This window comes from Puccinia triticina, chromosome 10A (assembly GCF_026914185.1).
Source record: "Puccinia triticina chromosome 10A, complete sequence".
Lineage (NCBI taxonomy): Eukaryota > Fungi > Basidiomycota > Pucciniomycetes > Pucciniales > Pucciniaceae > Puccinia > Puccinia triticina.
In genome coordinates this window covers 3,019,568-3,038,925 of record NC_070567.1, presented here as the reverse complement: position 1 = coordinate 3,038,925, position 19,358 = coordinate 3,019,568, and the positions used below count along the sequence as shown (strand labels likewise).

The following is a 19,358-nucleotide window of genomic DNA, read 5'->3' as shown; positions in this document are numbered from 1 at the left end:
AGCATCCTTCATTGCCGAGGAAACCTTGTCTAGATCCATCGCGTCTCCATCCAATAACTTGGATTGCGCAGGATGAGAAACAGGGGGAGGAACTCGAGAAGGAAGATGATAAGATTGATTACCGGGCTTAGGCTGATGGGACTTAGGATCAAGAAATTTTGAAACCCCCACCAAATTCTTAGAAACATCCACAGCAATATCTTGTTTTGCCTTGAGATCCACCACATTGGTCCAAGGTCCTCTGATAAGAGCTAACTTGACGAGATTTGCATTGATGGCTTTGTTGTAAGCCTTGCATTTCAAACGTTCATCCAAAACAAGTGGACAAAGCAAGGAATTAAAGAGGATATTAAATTCTTCAATTGTCTTGTTCCCCTGGCAAGCCGCATAAAAGGCTGCCTCTGCTTCCTCTAACTCATGATGGTTAGCAAAGGTTCGTTTAATAGAGTCAATGAAAGAGTCCACATCCTGAAGCTCAGCTATCACGTATTCCATTCTGGCCAACACCTTCAAAGCCGGCAAATTGAGAACCGAAGCATTATTGGAAAGCAAACCACGCCACCACGTGTAGGAAGGGACTTCTCCTTCAAAACGACCAGAACCCAACCAAAAATAGCCCAAAATCCACATAATCTTTTGTTTTTTGGTGTTGAATTGCTCTCCTATTTGTTCCAAAGCATTTCTCATCATGAAACAAAAGTTATTAGTTTCGCGAGGGGCCCCAGTGAAAAAAATATGAGATTGGTGGGGAGGCTCAATAAAAATCCTAGGACGCTCCGTGAGAGACTGAGTGTTGATTACTTCCAATGGTCCTAATATTCCCCCTAATGCATCGTTTGAACCTTCTAAAAGACCCCAAAGATGAGCGATAGACTGGTTCTGATACGCTTGATTCTTCATCAACTTGGTGTGAAAGATATCTTTAATATTCTTTGTTTCTGCCTGTAACAAACTGATTGCCTTCTTGTCTTGACGGGCTTGTGCGCTCAACAAAGCAATCAACGCCAACTGAGCCTGAATAGTATTGGATTGAGTGGAGTTATCAACACAAAGGTTGGAAAGAAGGGCCGAAGGATCTTCAGCTGATTGACCCGGATTGTCGACTGAGTTCAATGGGCATTGATGAGGACCGACTGGTGAGGTTGTTGGAATTGGTCAAGTCATGAATCCCGGAGGGTTGTGATTGAATGTTGATGAGGTGTCTTTGGGCAACAGAAGAGTCGCAGGTGGAGGTGTCGGACTGGATATAGGAGAGTTGTGAATAGGAGTAATTGGAGCCATGTCGGAGACTTCGGACATAATGTAAAGGTGAAAAAAATAAAGTTTATGATAATTTTGAAGATCGGGATATAAATGTGAGGCCTGGCCTACTAAACACTTCGCTATATGTGGCTATGAAACTATCCAAGAGGATAGTTCGCCGAAATGCTGGTTTAATAAACTTAGGATGATTTAAGATTTGAGTTTCTCCGGTCACAATGATGGTAGATATAAGAGTTTATTTCTGATGTTGATAATCCTTTAAAGATAAGATTTTTGGATCGCTATCAAAATATAAGGTGAGAGAAACTATAACAAATAATATCCCGATGGGAAAAGAAAGGAAAGAAAGAGGGAGAACCTGGGAGAACGGAAACCAAAAAGAGAGAACAACACTACAAATTTTGCGCAACTACGATGACGCAACATTACAAAGAACTACGTCATAGATCATGCCAATCTTGATTGCCACGGAACCGCTCAGGAGAACCATGAGATCATTGAGCTAATTAGTCACTCTTAATGCATAAACATACTTTTGTCAGCCCAATCGTGTTGCCATAATCATAAAAGTGAAAATTGAGTCGTTACACCCTTGTACCTTTCCTGTATGTCGACTGGTCCAGTTGCTATATTGTACAGCCTTGACCAAACCAGACATTGAACTTGACCTTCTCACCCTTCACCAATCACAAGGATACAGGTTCCCCTAACTTAACACAAGTCCCCCCTGGTGGGAGGCTCGCTGTGGCTGGCCGCAAAGCGGCCCCTCCCGCAGGGAGGGACTTGCGCGTAATGTCAAAATTTTGGCTGGGAAAGAAATCACAAATGGCTGGAGGGAAAACATTAACCCTCAGCCAGCCTTCCCCTCAGGTCCTGTGGACCTGCCCCAGAGCCAAAAGATACTTCTGGACCTCAGCTTTCATTTGGCACCGGTCTCATCTCCTCAATCCAAACCATTTGCACTGTACTAATGTTTTAAAAATAAAAAAACATGAAGAAATGTAAACTAAGGATGCACAACCATCATGCCTAGTGGATCCTGGATCCGCAAACCCGCAGATCCTACACATGTAGTGTTGCATTTTGTTGCAGATAGGAAATTCAATTGTGCATATTATCAGAAAATCTAAAAATGGATCTTCAGAGCAATGTAATATCTTCAGGGTTCCTTTGACCTTCAAAATGGATTCCTTCAATCAGTTTTGGAAATTTTTGCTCAAAATTTTGGGTGAGGGTGCGCATCAGCACTGCCAATAAAACTGTCTGTGCAGTTTTTTCTGTACATATTTTGCTGATTTCTAAATAAATATTTAGTGGTTTTGGGGTTGAATATCCTTCCTTTCCCTGCCAGACTTCAGACATTAGGCGTAAGCCTCTCCTGCGGAGAGCCCTCCGGGCGGGGTCCCCCGGACCCTCCGTTCGAGAGGCTTAGTTAAGCTAGCAGGTTCCCAAACTTCCCCGCACGCCAAAGGATCTGTTTTTTGGTGACACTGACACCAGATGGCGGCCATCCGATGGGTCCTGGCAATGTTGAACAACACCTGACTGTCAGCGGCTGGATCCTCATCAAGGAACTCCACAATTCACTGCTTGCCAGGTTCAACAACAAGCCGCTCTCTGGGCCTGGCCGGCTGATCTCGCTCCCCTATTCTCAATTGGTTTCCCAGGACTACATGAAGCTCAACAAGCCGTTGTTGGCCCAAAAAGAGCTCTTGCTCTCCTTCGACCCTCTCCTTAGATAGCTATCTTCAGGAAGTGAAGAGGCAACAAAGTGATTTCTTGGAAGCGGCGTCTTGCCCGGCTGTCTTGGCACTGATATGCAGAATCGACAGGTTGCGCACACCATCTTCAACGCAACACGCTATCGGGCGGTGGACGACGAGCCGGACAAGTACGCGGGGCTTGTGGAGAGCGTGGGGCAGGCGATACTGGTGATATCAAAATGCAACAGTCTCGGCCAGCTCGGCGTCTCTTTTCCCGCTCCAACCCGGTAGGGACCTCGCCGGGAGGCTCGACAGGAAGCTCGGTGGGGAGGGAGAAGGCAGAGATGGGAGTGGCAGGCAACTTGGCTGGTAGAGATCCATGGGCGCCTCGACAAGCTCACGCATGAAAAACTGCTCACCCTTGCCTTCCTTTACACATCACAGCGACAAATGTCAATCGCATTGAATAACACAACAAGGGGAAAAAATTGATCACAATAGGTGACCAAAACAATGCTACTTCTTTAATATTTTTCTTATTGCATTTACTCATTTGTTGGTTGTGATTCTTGTATATCATGCTAATTATCTTGCAATAAAAACAACCTGGTATCAGAGCGCAATGCCAGAGAAATTTCTGAATTTCTGTCTGTGCCAATAGGAATATCAAGACCCACATTGCACTAGAGAAGACATTTCAAAAACAGATTCAGACATGTTGTGATTTTTTTCTTGGAACTGTACATGTAGCTGAACTAATGCAGCTGATTTTTTTTTCAGAGAAGTATGTATAACAGGCTACAGACACATTTTTCACTAGGCTAAACAAAGGATTCAGACAACAAAATATTTGGTGGATAACTGGACTAATGGGGCTTGAGATTTTTTCAGAGCAGACAGGCAAGATATCAGTATTGTAGAAGCATACATACATCACTTGAAGGAGTGCCTAGAGGTTGTATTTCCTGGGTTTTGAATGATGTGTGATTTGGTAAATCCCTCAAGTTACACCCCAACCACCACAGCCTTGAGTGCGGGGGGATTAGATCAGAAAAACATTATGGAAATGTGGCTTGGTTTGAAATGGTTATCAACAACCGTAAGGGGGAGGGTGCATGAGCTTGATGTGCTGGATAGGTTGGAATCACAATGTTGGAGGTGTGTTGGGCAAAAAGACCAAAACTTTGCCCTTGCTGTGCACTCAAAAGCCACAAATTGAGCTCAATGAAAAATTTGGATTTTTCAAGCTTGAACAGAACCACAGTATATATTGTCACCCATGACTGGGGCCCTTTCAATTGGGCTGTGTACTCACTTGTTAACCTGCAGCAGCAAAGCCGCTTTGGACTCTAGTAATTATGATTCTGTCAAGTGTAATATTTCTACCAGAAATTTTAATAGAGGGTATAAAATATGACCAAATCCAAATCCACCACCAAGAATCCAATGGAGGCTATGGTGCCATTGTCAACACTTACAGGATGTATGTCAGACAATGTTCACAATTTCAAGAAACATAAGACAGAAACTGAAAGATAAGGAAATGAGTAAATGTAGAACAAATAAAATTGGTGAAAGTGCCTCTTGAGCTCCCCCTGATTTGACTCCTATTTAGTTGATTAATTTGAATGAGTATTGGGCAACTGGCTAGTGAAGAAAATCACAGCAATGAGCACAGGCGTTGGTGAATCTATTCAATGATGAATGTTGAGAGTGTAGCTTGCAATAATCAATAATTTCATCACACAGAGAGGAAAGAGAGCTAAATGGACTATGTACACAAGCTGTGACAGGTGTCGCAGTTGAGATCTAATCTAATCTCACAACAATGAAAGTTTCATCTAGTCAAGATTGATCTTGAGGGTGAGAGTTGATTGTGAGCAGCAAGTGAGACTGGTTCTGGACTGATTACGTGGAAGTTTGGAATGATTGCAAGCTATAAGTCAAGTGTGAACATTTGATGGGCTTGTGACACGTCAGTGAAATTTCAATCTGACATCGCGGCCCGGCGCGCCAATGAGTTGGTTTTCTGGGCCATTTATCTAAGTTTATTAAAGACAGACAATCACAAAAACAAAGATCAAGGGTTTCCCTGTCAGCTAGCTACTGTATCAGAGCTAGCTGAACAAATAAAAAAAACATAAAAAAGTGTTTCATTTACGTGTATAAAATAAATAAATAAGAAAACTACTCAAAAAGAAAGGATAAGCCTCCCTGAAAAAAGTAATAAGGAGGCGCAACTACAAATTGAAAGAGTACCTAAGCCAAAAAGTTAAATGTCTGCAACTATGATTGCAAGTTACAACCTGTCAACCTTAGAGTCAATGCAGCTGACCTAAAAGTCCACCTTTTCTACATCTCAAATTATTTGAGCATGAAGTTGATATGCAAGCTCTAAGTTCCTCCAATTGAGTCCCACAACTCAATGAATTAGGTTCAATCTTCCAAGTGTGTAAACTATTGAGTCCCGCGACTCAATGAATTACGATTGGGTAGGTCCCGCGACTCAATGAATTACAATTGGGTCCCGCAACTCAATGAATTACAATTGGGTCCCGCGACTCAATGAGAGTTATGGCGCGCATGCACAGTTGTGACATGGAGTTGCTACCAGGCGCTCCAACCACTTGTACATGTGTAATTATGTTAGCAAACTTGTTTGAGATATTGCTACTAGAATCACTGAATCACGAGTGCTCATCCTAGTAGGAAGCGCTTATCTTAGTAATTTATGCCAAGACAATGAGCCCCTGTCAGAGAAGAGTTCATCTTTGTTACTGAAGGTATGACAGAAAGATGAGCTCCCGTAAAAGTCACGGACTAGCCCTAGAGACTTAGACCTCTACGGTAAAAAAGACCCAGACCATAGAGTATAAAAAGCATGAACTCTTTCCGCAAAGAAAGAAAAGAAAGCATCTTCATCCACCCCGACTCTTGACACCGTACTATCTGTTCCTTGACTCTTACCTTGAAGAACCTATAATGTTTCAGAAGCCAGTATCAGATTGAAGTTCTGACCTTCACAACATTTCCCAGTGCGCGCCCTTTTGACGTGTTTCTTTTTGTTACTCTAAGGAAGAGGACTGGGGTATTACAAGTGAGTTCCCCTTTCCTTAATTATCTTCTGGAATCTTCCCAGATTCCAGATGGGGTTATCCCAGAAAATCACACTTGTAACTCAGGCCCCCGCTGCTTCAGGCAATCCAAAACACCCCTGCCCTGCAGGCCCTGAAATTCTAAACAGAGGGCACTTAAATACCCTTGAATTTTCACTAAGTCAAGCCCCTCCGTAATAAAAATATATAAAAATTATTATCTAAAGCTTCCACCGGTGATTAGTATCTACCAATCACTGTACCCTTTTTTTACCTAACTATCCTTATAAATAATCTTTGCAGCCGGCGTAGCTAGAAGACATGTAAGGACTCAATTATTGAGTCCTTCACTGTGCAGTACTCGGGGCGCAGGAGGCAGGTGACGGGGTCTCGCGGACGAGTCTGGTTCACGGGGCTAATATTGCAAAGGGGGAGAAAAGCTAGCCAGGAGAGATGGTTGATGGGATCTCTTGTGAGTACATGAACATGGAACACTAATAGAGAAAGGTAGAAAGAAACAATGAAACGGCTTACCTAGCCGGGAGAGATATGGTCGATGGGATTTCTGCCGGCTAGGAGGGGGAAGTGAGAACGGGAACAGATACTTGGATGATCTGTGATACTCCTTGTGAAACCTCACAATGCGTGGAGGCTTCACAAGACAGTAGTCTTGTCATTGCCGCCGCTGAAATTCCCCTACAAAATAATAATAAGAAAACAATAGAGCCAAACAACAACACCAGACCCAATACCCATCCTCCTCTAGAGAGGTTGCAAGTATTGGGCAGATAACCCCCAGCATGCCGCATTTAAGGCAATCACAAAGGGGGTTCATCAAGAATTAACCCTCAAACTGCGCAAGTGCAACAGCGGAGGGTTGAGACTGACCCCCGGCTGGAATTACAGCTTGGGGAACATCCTGGGGATTAACAGCTTGAAGAGTGCCCCTCTTTTAGAGAATCTGCCGTTGGACCCGCGGCAGGTACCCGGCACCCGTTGGCAGGTACCTCCGGCACCCGCCCCGCACCCGCGCGCGGGTGCCGGGTGCGGGTACGGGTGCCTGTTTTTTGGGTAAAACGGGTGCGGCACCCGGGTACCTGCCCAGGTACCGCCCCAGCTCCCCCGGATGCGGCGGAGTTTGGGTCGTCCAGACGAAGAGGCTACAGCATAGCCTCGTCGTCCGGGAGGAATCCCTTCCGGGAGACGAGGCTGTTGTAGCCTCGTCGTCCGGGAGGAATCCCTTCCGGGAGACAAGGCTGTTGTAGCCTCGTCGTCTGGGAGGAATCCCTTCCGGGAGACGAGGCTGTTGCAGCCTCGTCGTCCGGGAGGGATCCCTTCAGTGAGACGAGGCTGTTGTGGCCTCGTCGTCCGGATCCCTCGCGGAGGACGAGGCTACAACAGCCTCGTCTCCCGGAAGGGATCCCTTGCGGACGAGGAGGCTGTATCTCGTCGTCCGCAAGGGATCACTTGCGGACAACGAGTTGTAGCCTCGTCGTCCGCAAGTGAACCCTTGCGGACGACAAGATACAGCCTCGTCATCCGCAAGGGATCACTTGCGAGCGACGAGGCTGTTGTAGCCTCGTCGTCCGCGGATCCCTTGCGAGCGACGAGGCTGTTGTAGCCTCGTTGTCCGCGGATCCCTTGCGGACGACAAGACTACAACAGCCTCGTCTCACGGAAGGGATCCTTTCGGCGGCACCCGCCGGTACACCGCCGGTACACCCGCGGCACCCGCCGGCAGGTGCCGGGTACGGGTGCGGGTGCCTATTTTTCAGGTAAAACGGGTGCGGCACCCGGGTCCAGCGGCAGATTCTCTACCCTCTTTCATAGAACACTGGCTCCTGCACAGCGCTTGCCAACCTTCCAACGTTACCTGGTCATGTCAACCATTGTCCACACACCCGTTCAGCCCTGACCACAGCCTAATGACACACGACTCATTCTCCGGTTGCCGCTAACGGCAAGCCCCTGCATCTGCCACCAAATGCCCACTCTGATTTCATACTGGGCAGTTTTCTTCAGCCAAAGATACAAATTAGATTGCATGTAAAAGCTATGTATGCCGTGGCCTTTCCAACCAAATCTGATTCCACACAGCTCACGCACTGACCCATTGCCCTGGTAGGCCTCCATCCCAATGACAGACTAACCCTTACTATTGCATCCCTGCCAGCAACGCTTCCAGCTCTGACAAGTATCTGGGCAACAATGAGTCTCCCCAGCAACAGCCTGGTGGTTGCGGGAGTAGTTTTCTTTGCGCAAGAGCGGGCAATTGACCAGGTGTTGTCCAGCCTGGTGGTGTTACATTTTGATTACCAGGGCCCAGGTACCAAGCACTATGAAAAAAAACTCAAGAAACTGCTGTCAGTTGACATGCAGCATACTTGAGTCCATTCATAGTTGATACCAGTCCCATACAAATGAATTCCAGGAATATTTGGAAGGTGCTCAACTTAATTTTAGTGCATATTGCACTTGACTGAGGTATACAAAACAGAAGACTCTGAGCCCTCAGGCAAACACTCAGCTGGGACACCCAAGGTTTGCCAAGCCAGCTGGGCAGCCCAGCCACTCCAGCCTAAGCCATATTTTGTATACATGGGGTTGATGATGTAATACCAGCCCTTGTCATGAGTTTGAGGGATCCCTCTAAGTTGACATGATAATACACAACATTCAACCGGGAGGGATCCCTCCTGGTCAACAACTACATACCCCAGTCAACCGGATCCCTCCTGGTCAACAGCTATTCACAACCGTTGATTGGGAGGAATTGCTCCCGGTCAATGAATCTATACTCTAGTCAACTGGGAGGAATCAACAGCTATTTGCAACAGTTGACTGGGAGGAATCCCTTCCGTTCAACGACTGTACACACTTGTTGACTGGCCTCCCAGTGAGACATGGGTATTCAATCCATCGGCTTTAAACCAAAGATAAATTCTCCATTATCTTTGGTTTGGAACCGATGGGGTGGCGGAGCTGGATGGAGCTGGGAGGAGCTGTGTCAGAACTGCGGAAAAAAAGGTTACCACACGCTTCTGACCAGTATTGCCCAAGTTTTTTTTTCATATCCCTCCTAACCCCTAATCCCTAATCCCTAACCCCTAACCCCTAACCCCTAAACCTATCCCCTAAAACCTGCCCCCTATCCCCCAAATGGGGGATGGGGACAGGGGGGATTGAACCAGCAACCTGCCTATTACCTGGTTTGCAGCAGAGCTGCAAACCACTAGCACCACCTGCAAATGGGTGTGGTTTTCTCCGCAGCCACAGCCAGTGGTTTTCCCTTGGAACTCGCGCGGCCCCCGGAAAACTTGTGCGGCCCCCGGAAACCATCATTCGGGGTGATGATACACATAACTCACCCGGGCCGTTCATCTGGCTGGTCAAATGACGACCAGCCAAGTTGTGCAACTTGATGACCGGCGAGCCGCGGGTCATCAGGACACACCGATGACCGGACAGCCGCGGGTCATCAGGACACACCGATGACCGGACAGCTGGCCGGTCATCGAGCTATACATGCCTCAATGACTGGTCAGACGGCTGGTCATCAAGGCAGACAGCTCAATGACCGGAGCCGGCCGGTCATCAAGAAGGCAGACACTGATCAATGACCGGTCATCAAGGATACACCTCGATCACCTCAGACCGGCCAGCTGGCTGGTCATTGAAGTGTCCTTGATGACCGGCTGGCTCCGGTCATCGAGGTACATGTATACCTCGATGGCCAGCCGTCTGACCAGTCATCAAGGTATACACCTCAATGACCGGCCAACTGGCTGGCCATCAAAATTGTACCTCGATGACCGGTCAGCTGGCTGGTCGTCGAGGTATACAGGCACCTTGATGACCGGAGCAGGCCGGTCGTCAAGGCATACACCTTGATCATCCCTGTCATCAAGGCTGGATCATTGATGACCGGAGCCGGCCGGTCATCAAGGCCTTGATCATTGATGACCGGAGCCAACTGGCCATTAAGGCATACACCTTGATGACCGGCCAGCTCGGGTCGGTTCATCAAGGTACATTCATACCTCGAAGACCAGCCGGCTGGCTGGTCATCGAGGTACATATGTTGATGGCCAGCCAGTTGGCCGGTCATTGAGGTGTATACCTTGATGACTGCTCAGATGGCTGGTCATCAAGGTACATGTACCTTGACATCAAGGACACCTCGATGACCAGCCAGCTGGCCGGTGATCGAGTTGTATCTGTGCCTTAATGACCGATTAGATGGCCGGTCATTGAGTGTCTACCGTCTTGATGACCGGCCGGCTCCAGTCATCGAGCTGTCTGCCTTGACGACCAGCCGTCTGACCAGTCATTGAGGCATGTATACCTTGATGACCACCCAGCTGTCCGGTCATCAGTGCGTCCTGATGACCCGCGGCTCGCCGTTCATCAAGCTGTACAACTTGGCTGGTCGTCATGTGACCAGCCAGATGACCGGCCCGGGCGTGTTATGTTTACCCCGAATGATGGTTCCCGGGGGCCGCGCGAGTTCAGTTGGAAAACCACTGGGTGTGGCTGCGGAGAAAACCACACCCATTTGCAGGTGGTGTAGGCTATGAAACATTTTCTGCCTGGGGCTGTTTGGGGGAATTTATTACCCAGGCCAGCTCCAATCAGCTCCATCCAGCTCCGCCCTCCCATCGGTTCCAAACCAAAGATAATGGCAAATTTATCTTTGGTTTAAAACGGAAGAATCGGATTGACACAGGTGCTCCCAGTCAACTGTTGCAAATAGCTGTCAACCGGGAAGAATCCTCCCGGTTGACTAGTGTATAGATTAATCAAACGGGAGGGATTCCTGCCGGTTGACTAGTGTGTATAATCATCAACCAGAAAGAACTCCTCCCAATTGACTAGAGTACATAGTCATCGACTGGGAGGTGTGTATAGAATCCCTCCCGGTTGATTACAGTACTTATTCATTGAACAGGAGGAATCGTTTGACTAGTGTGTATAGTCATTGACCAGGAGGCATTCCGCCCAGTCAACTCGAGTATACAGTCTTTGGCCGGGAGGGATTCATCCCTGTCAACTATTGCAAATAGCTTTCAACCGGAAGGCATTCCTCCCGGTTGACTAGAGTACATAGTCAAAGACCGGGAGGAATCCCTCCTGGTCAAATAGAGTACATAGTCATTGAGCGGGAGGAATACCTCCTGGTCAACTAGTGTGCATAGTCATTGACCGGGAGGCATTCCGCCCGGTCAACTAGAGTATAGATTCATCAAACGGGAGGGATTCCTCCCGGTCGACTAGTGTGTATAATCATTGACCAGAAGGCATTCCTCCCAATCAACCGGGAGGAATCCCTCCCGGTCAACTAGTGTGTATAGTCATCATACAGGAGGCATTCTGCCCGGTCAACTAGTAATGCCTCCTGGTCAACTAGAGTATAGATTCATTGACCATGAGAGATTCCTCCCAGTCAAATGTTGTGAATGGCTGTTGACCGTGAGGGATTCTCCTGGTCAACACGTTTGTATATATTTGTTGACCAATGTGTATGTTTATTGGCTGTGAGGGATTCCTCCCGGTTGACACTGTTGTATATGGTTGTTGGCTGGGAGGGATTCCTCCTGGTCAACATACTTATGCGCGCATGTATGCCCTTTTTGACCAAGAGATATTCCTCCTGGCTGACATGGGTGTGTATCCTTGTTGACATGGAGGGATTCCTCCCAAGGGCTGGTTTACAAGGGCTTGTATGTATGTATGTATGTGTATGTACATACATCCCCTTGTTGGTGAAAAGTGAGCAGTACTGTGCAGGTGTTGAGGTATATGCTTGGTACATGCAAAGACTGTGCACCAAGTCCAACACTGAACTACTGTCTGAGCCAAAGCTCACTATGTTCTTTCAAAGCTGAGCTACCCCGTGATAAATCATGGAATAAACCTGGATGAAATTGAAGTCTGAACCTGGATTGCGCATGTCAACTGACAGCACTTTCTTGAGTTTTTTTCACAGGGAAGCTATTGGGATATGGTGGCAATGAGAATTTTGGCTGTAAGACAGTTGGCAACTGGTGACCAACAATCAGCTCCATCAGAGGCTCTCAGGTGTGCCATCTCTCACTCCCCTTGCTTGGTTTTTCCTTGTGCTACTGGCATTCTTCTGCCGGCTAGTTCCTCTCCTGATTTCTCCACGACCGCCATTTGTGCCAACTCTGAGAAAAACCCCTCGAAAAGCCCCGCTGGGATAGTCAATATTAGGGGGTTTCAAAGTTGAAAATCAGGTTGCGCAGGTCCCAGGAATCAGGAAGAAAAATGGACCTGGAACCTCTCCTGCGGACCTGATTTCCTTCTTCAAAAAAGGCTCCAGGAGATCAGGTCCAGGAGCAGGAAACTGGTCAGAAACACTGCTTAGAGGGTGTTTTCACCTATCCCCAATCACACCCGCATACCGGTCATCGAGTGTGGTAGCCGGCACACACTCAATTGGTCCGTGATCACGCACGCAACTCAATAGTTGGGTCTGTACCAGCCATTGAGTGACACAACACTTGATGGCCGGTTGGGTTTGTACCGGCCATTGAGTGACACAACACTCACTGGCCGGTTGGGTTTGTACCGACCATTGAGTGCCACAACACTTGATAGCCGGTTGGGTTTGTACCGGCCATTGAGTGACACAATACTTGATGGCCCGTTGGGTCTATACCGGCCATTGAGTGACACAACACTCGATGAACGGTTGGGTTGGGGCCGGCCATTGAGTCACACAACAGTGCAACACTCAATGGCCGGTTGGGTTTGTACTACTACCAGCCATTGAGTGAAAAAACACTCAATGGCCAGTTGGGTCTGTACCGACCATTGAGTGACACAACACTCAATGACCGGTTGGGTTTGTACCGGCCATTGAGTGACACAATACTTGATGGCCAGTTGGGTCTATACCGGCCACTGAGTGACACAACACTCAATGGCTGGTTGGGTCTGTACCAGCAATTGAGTGACACAACACTTGATGAATGGTTGGGTTTGGGCTGGCCATCGAGTGACACAACAGTGCAACACTTGATGGCCGGTTGGGTTTGTACTACTACCAGCCATTGAGTGACAAAACACTTGATGGCGAGTTGGTTCTGTACCAACCATTGAGTGACACAACACTTGATGGCTGCTCAGGTCTGTACTGGTCATCAATTGAGTACACCACAGGCCATCCAGGACATCCATTGGTTGGACCAATGGTTGCACCTTTGGCTGTCCGGCTCTGGCGCGGGGGGGTCCATCCTTTGGACGGATATTGTACTTCCCTCGCGTTGGATGTTTTGGACAACCCATCCCATGTACGGACCAGGAACATTTAGCAGATGATTGAACGACCATCCGCTGGATGGTCTCTACACTTCATTTGGGACAAAAAAATGAGTTGCCCCCAATTGGGCTTCAGCACAGCCTCCAGGTAGGCAACTGCATCAATACTAGCTGAAGCGAGAGCCCTATAGGTAACCCTCTCCAACTATGCCACCACCCGCAAATGGGTGTGGTTTTCTCCGCAGCCACACCCAGTGGTTTTCCTGCGGAACTCGCGCAGCCCCCCAAAAACTCATGCGGCCCCAGGACCCCCTAGCTGCATATCATTTAGGGTGCTTATGGGGCGGACCTTTCATCAAGGCATACACCTCAATGACCGGAGCCGGCAGGTCATTGAGGTGTACAGGTGCCTTGATGACCGGAGCCAACCGGTCATCTAGGCATACATCTTGATGACCGGCCAGCTGAATGGTCATTGAGGTTGTATAGAAGTACCTCAATCAACTTCTGAACAGTCATTGAGGTATACATAAACCTTGATAACCGGCTGGTCATTGAGGTAGAGCCGACCGATCATCAAGGCATAAACCTCGATGACCAAGGTATGCATACACCTTGATGACCAGCCAGCTGGCTGGTCATTGAGGTACATGGGTAATTGATGACCAGAGCCAACCAATCATCAAGGCATACACCTTGATAACCAGCCAGTCATCTGGATAACCGGAGCCAGCCGGTCATCTGGATACCACACCTTGATGAATGTTCTCTATGTGTTGATGACCACCAGCTCTGGTCATTGAGGTATACATACATACAACCGCAATGACCGGCCAGCTGGCTGGCCATTGAGCTACATAGGTACCTTGATGACCGGAGCCAACCGTTCATCAACACATACACCTCGATGATTGTCTCAATTGAGACGGTCATTGAGGTGTGGTATGCAGATGACCGGCCGGCTCCGGTCATTGAGTTCCTTGATGACCGGCCGGCTCCTGTCATTGAGGTCCTTGATGACCGGCCGGCTCCGGTCATTGAGGTCCTTGATGACCAGAGCCAACTGGTCATCAAGGCATACACCTCAATGACCGTTCAATTGAGATGGTCATTGAGGTATACAGATGACCAGCTGGCTCCGGTCATCAAGGTTTATGCCTTGATGATTGGTTGGCTCTACCTCAATGACCAGCCAGCTTACATAAACCTCAATGACCGTTCAAATGGTCATTGAGGTATACATACACCTAAATGACCGGCCGGCTCCGGTCATCAAGGTTGATGCCTTGATGATCGGTTGGCTCTACCTCAATGACCAGCCAGCTGGCCAGTCATCGAGGTTTATGTAGACCTCAATGACCGTTCATAAGGTCATTGAGGTACCTTTATACAACCTCAATGACCATTCAGTTGGTGGGTCATGAAGATGTTTGCCTAGATGACCGGTTGGCTCCGGTCATCAAGGCACCTGTACACCTCAATTACCGGCAGGCTCCGGTCATTGAGGTGTATTCCTTGATGACCGGTCCGCCCCATAAGCACCCCAAATGATACGCAGCTAGGGGGTCCAGGAGCTGCACGAGTTTTTGGGGGGCCGCGTGAGTTCCGCAGGAAAACCACTGGGTGTGGCTGCGGAGAAAACCACACCCATTTGCGGGTGGTATGCCAGACACACAATCGCTGTAAGGGTAGGGACCTTCATTGTTTAAGTACCGCAACCGACAACACTCCTCCGCCGATCTGACACTCTTCATCATTTGCACAGCCTTGGTTGAGGGTTTCCAAGGGGATTATGTTTGGTGTCCATTGAGCACTCTTGTTTGAGAGTGTCCAATGGACAGTGTTTCTTGTGTCCATTGGACGGCCTGAAAAAAGCGTGTTTAGTGGACAGATTTTCTTGTGTCCACCAGACACTCTTGTTTGAGAGTTACTGATGGGACTTTTTTCTGTGGTGTCTATTGGACACTCTGGCTGGAGTGTCTGATTGTTGGAGCGCACATTTGCGTGAAAAGCGTCCATTGGACACTCCTGGAGGAGAGTGTCCAATGGATGCTATTTTTTGGGTGTCCAAATGATGCTTTGGCCAGCAAAGCGGCACTTGGACGCTTTTCAAAACCATCCAAGTGATGCTTTTGCCCCGTAGCGTCCATTGGATGCTCCCAGACGCTTCCAGGGAAAAAGCGTCCATCGGATGCGGCAGTTTCCCAGAAAACCGCCCCATGGTGTACTCACAACACTTGATGACCGGGACAGACCTGTCATCAAGTGATTATTGAAAATTATATGATGCGTGTACCAGTTGTGTGTGCGCACTTAGTAGGGACCAGTCCGGACTCTGGGAGGTAACCCGTTACAGACAAAAGGTTTCTGCCTCCAGGTTGGAAACTCCTGATGCAAGATCAGGAGATTCTTGCATTTGGGGGTGTTCAAAGTAGAGCCCCCAGGTTGGTGTTTTTGGCGGTGATGTTTTTTTCCTGGAAATCGGACCTGATTGAGGTGCTGCGCGACCTGATTTCAACTTTGAAACCCCCCATTGAGTATTCCTTGCCCTTCAACCCCTGCCCCCTCCTTGGACCTTTTTGACCGTCCACCCAAGTTAGATGAAGCCAAATTCTGACACAATGCTGATTCAAGCTTGATTATTTTATTCATTTTGTTGACTGATTTGATTGATTCCGTCTTGGATTCAAACAGTTCCCGCCGCTCAAGCAATTCATGAGGCCTTTGGAGTGACTAAAATGGACGGCACCATGGTCAGAACTCATCTTGCTGACCGGTCTACCGACCGTCAAGGCTGGCCTAGAAGGCGCCACACCTTGCAATTACCTGTCGGACGCCGCGAGTTCCGAGACCTATCAGACGCCGCGACTGCTGATTGCTTAGCAGAGGCTGGGACTCCGGATCTCACCCTATCCGGCGGCATGACTCTCGATCGCCGGGTAGACACCACCGCTGACCGTCTCCTGTCGATAACCAATCCTTGGCTCGGCAGCGGACTCGAACTGATTTCCAGACACCAGCCACTCGAGCCCCTCCTCATTATCATGGTAGATCTGGCTCTTGCTCACCGGCATCAGCCTGACTTGATGCTATCCTCCAAATGGATTGACGTCTTCACCATCACCGCGGTCGGACTCCTGACCATCAAGCAGCTCTGGGACCTGCGCGTTCCCCTCTAACTCCTTTTCCGCCCGGTTCATATGTACTGCCGTCCTCCCCTTGCTCATCTACATGTCTATGTTAGGAATCTATCTTGCTGTCATCTCAGGCCTCGGCAACGGCAACACCTTCATGAGCTCCAGAAAAACCTCCGCAATCACGCCCTGACCAACACTTTTTCCAACTTGCTCATTGACTCTATGTACCATCATCATGAAACACTAACACCCTTGGCGGATACCTCCACTCTGATACCCAGTTCTATCATTGCAAGCAGATGCCTCTCCAATCCAACTAGCATGAAAAAGCAACCATTGTGAATTCCTCCAAAAACAAAAATGGTGAGCTGGCTGCAAGCCATCATTCCAAATTTTTAATACTACATCCAGATTTAAGGGGTTACCAGAGCTGACTTGAAACAGCAAAGCATGCTATATTTGGAGCACCAAGTGATTAGAAACATGTAGGATGGCTGGATGATGTTGGCAGGCAGCTTTCTCTGTCATACATTTTTGCTCTCACCAACCTGCACAACTGACAGCTGAACTGCCTGACTGACTCATCTCAACTTTGCTACTGAATCAGATGACCTATGAAACTCAATCATCTGTTTTTAATCTGCTGTGGTCATATGTGCAAGTGACATCATGCCAGGCATTTGTTGCCGTAAGAAAAATTGATCGCTCAAAACTGCAGAATATATTTGTTGAGATAGAGGCCTGTCAATTCATTAAGTATCACCCTTTTGCTTTGATTTGTATCCAAATGGCCCTCAACAATGCAAACTAAACCTCAGAAATTTTGTCTAAGAGCAACACTGGTTCAATACAATTTGATACAATATTGGGCCAAATTTTGTATTGAATCAATCCCCATTACCGTTAGCAGTAAAGAGTTTTTTTGCGCGCTGCGTGTATCAAAACTTTATCTGCATTACCATACCGTTACCGTTATGGTAACGCAGATAACGTGGTAACTGCAGTATTAGAGCAAAAAAAAGGCCAAAAGAGCCAAAAAAATCTCAACACTGTGGCGATATTGACTTCATATCAACGGCAATATTGTAATGGCTTGAAAAAAAACCAAAACTCAAACTGAATATTGGTAATACACTGCCGTTACTGGTAACAGTAACAATAACGCACCAAAAATCAATACAATATTGATACGTTACCTTTACTGGTATCTTATTGACCCAGTGTTGCTAAGAGTGACTGAATGATTTAATATTGGCCATCAAGTTTGGTGATAAGCTTATAAATGAGATGGATAGGGATGAAATACTGGATTGGGGTCTTTATATGTTCATTTGTCCAGTTAAAAATTATGTTGCCTTCCAGAATATTCAAATGAAAGCAACACTAGAGACTTAATGCCAGCCTAAAGTGTGTTGAAGAAGTACCTCAATATGCCATAAGGCGGCAAAGAGATGGCAGCAAGAGCTAACACTCACAATGGAATGATTTATTGCTTTTGGAGTTGTATGGCCTCCTTTGGGATATTTATCTGAGCAAGGACTTTCAAAGAGCATTGATTAGAGATCACTTAATTAGGGAACCTCCTTGGATTGAGGCACTGTAAAAAAAACTTGGTCAACTGCTTGCAGTTGACATGCAGGATACTCAAGCCAAGCTGCCATTGTAACTCCACCTGAATGCACAAGTGTCTTTGTTGGCACAGTCACTGTGCAAGGTGCACAGTGACTGTGCATTGAAGCTTGGGTTGAGTCAAACCTTGAGTAAGGCTGGTGTAACACCACAAGCTTCCTGAGAGTTACCGCATGTCAACTGCTCACAGTTGACACAGTTTTTTTTGCAGTGAGGATTCCCCAGTTCTCTTCTTAGAAATATTCTTGGAATGAGAACCATACCAAGCCCAAGCTATTACAACTTAGTCGTGATTAGAGCTTTCTACTTCTTCTTTTATAGTTCTTCATATCCTTAGCTTTCTTCTCCCTCTTTGCTATCCAGTTTCATTTTCATCTTTACTTCATCGGAAGCTTGTGTCAATGTCCGTTTGACCCTTATCACTTGCCTTAGTTAGAATCTTGTTATTAAGTGGTGTGTCACTATCAAGACCACCCCTGACACTTAATCAGGATCTTTGAAGTTCATAATTTTGCTATGGGTATGTGATGAAACCAATCAAGTGAACTGGGCAGGGAAAGAGAATATGAATGCATGATTTCAATCTCATGTTAGGGAGAGTTCTGGAGGACTTAGTGAAATTATTCATTTCATTTTTCACTAAGGGTCTGTACTGCAGGGCATGAAAGTTGAAATTTTCCAAATTTATTATGCTAAAATATTCTTAGAACTATTTTAAAGGCCCTAAGAATATGAATTGACCTGCAATTTCCCAGCAGTGACCAACTAATGTTGCTCAGAATGTGTGAGTGCAACAGAAGATGGGGTTGAAACTGACCCCCAGCTATAATTGAAGTGTAAGGAACAGCATGGGGCATTGGGGATCCATCAATCTTTCAATACCTCCCACTCATACAAATATCCAAGTTTCCTAAATCCACACAATTGTGGAAACTTAGATTCAAGTTTTGGCGTATTTCTATTACAACTAGAGTACAAATGCGGCTGCGCCGCCTACATTTCCACTATATCAGCCATTAAAGTCTACTGGCTGTAAATTATTCTATGAGTTACATTTCGCTCCACACAATAATAGAAGAAAATCACAAAAATACAGATTTTTTAACAACATTTACAACTCTAACATTTTGACCATCTGACAATTGTACTACTAACAGATTCCTTACATCACGTACACAAGATAAGCCAACATACAATTGGCCATGGCCAAACACCTGATTATGTAGGACTAATGCCACTTGTTTCATGCT

The 19,358-nt window shown here is 47.2% G+C and overlaps 2 protein-coding genes across 2 annotated transcripts; both read left to right on the top strand.

The window, feature by feature from the left end:
* Window positions 1-2,777: 2,777 nt before the first annotated feature.
* Window positions 2,778-3,257, top strand: PtA15_10A299 (uncharacterized protein; the record flags this gene model as incomplete). Its single annotated transcript, XM_053160460.1, has 2 exons — window positions 2,778-2,956; window positions 3,050-3,257. 2 exons carry the CDS (start codon window positions 2,778-2,780, stop codon window positions 3,255-3,257), a joined length of 387 nt encoding a protein of 128 aa, XP_053024433.1.
* Window positions 3,258-16,092: 12,835 nt separating this feature from the next.
* On the top strand, window positions 16,093-16,521 carry PtA15_10A298 (uncharacterized protein; the record flags this gene model as incomplete). The annotated part of the gene is made up of 1 exon (XM_053160459.1): window positions 16,093-16,521. The coding sequence occupies one exon, from the start codon at window positions 16,093-16,095 to the stop codon at window positions 16,519-16,521; it is 429 nt and encodes a 142-aa protein (XP_053024432.1).
* Between the last annotated feature and the right edge of the window lie 2,837 nt (window positions 16,522-19,358).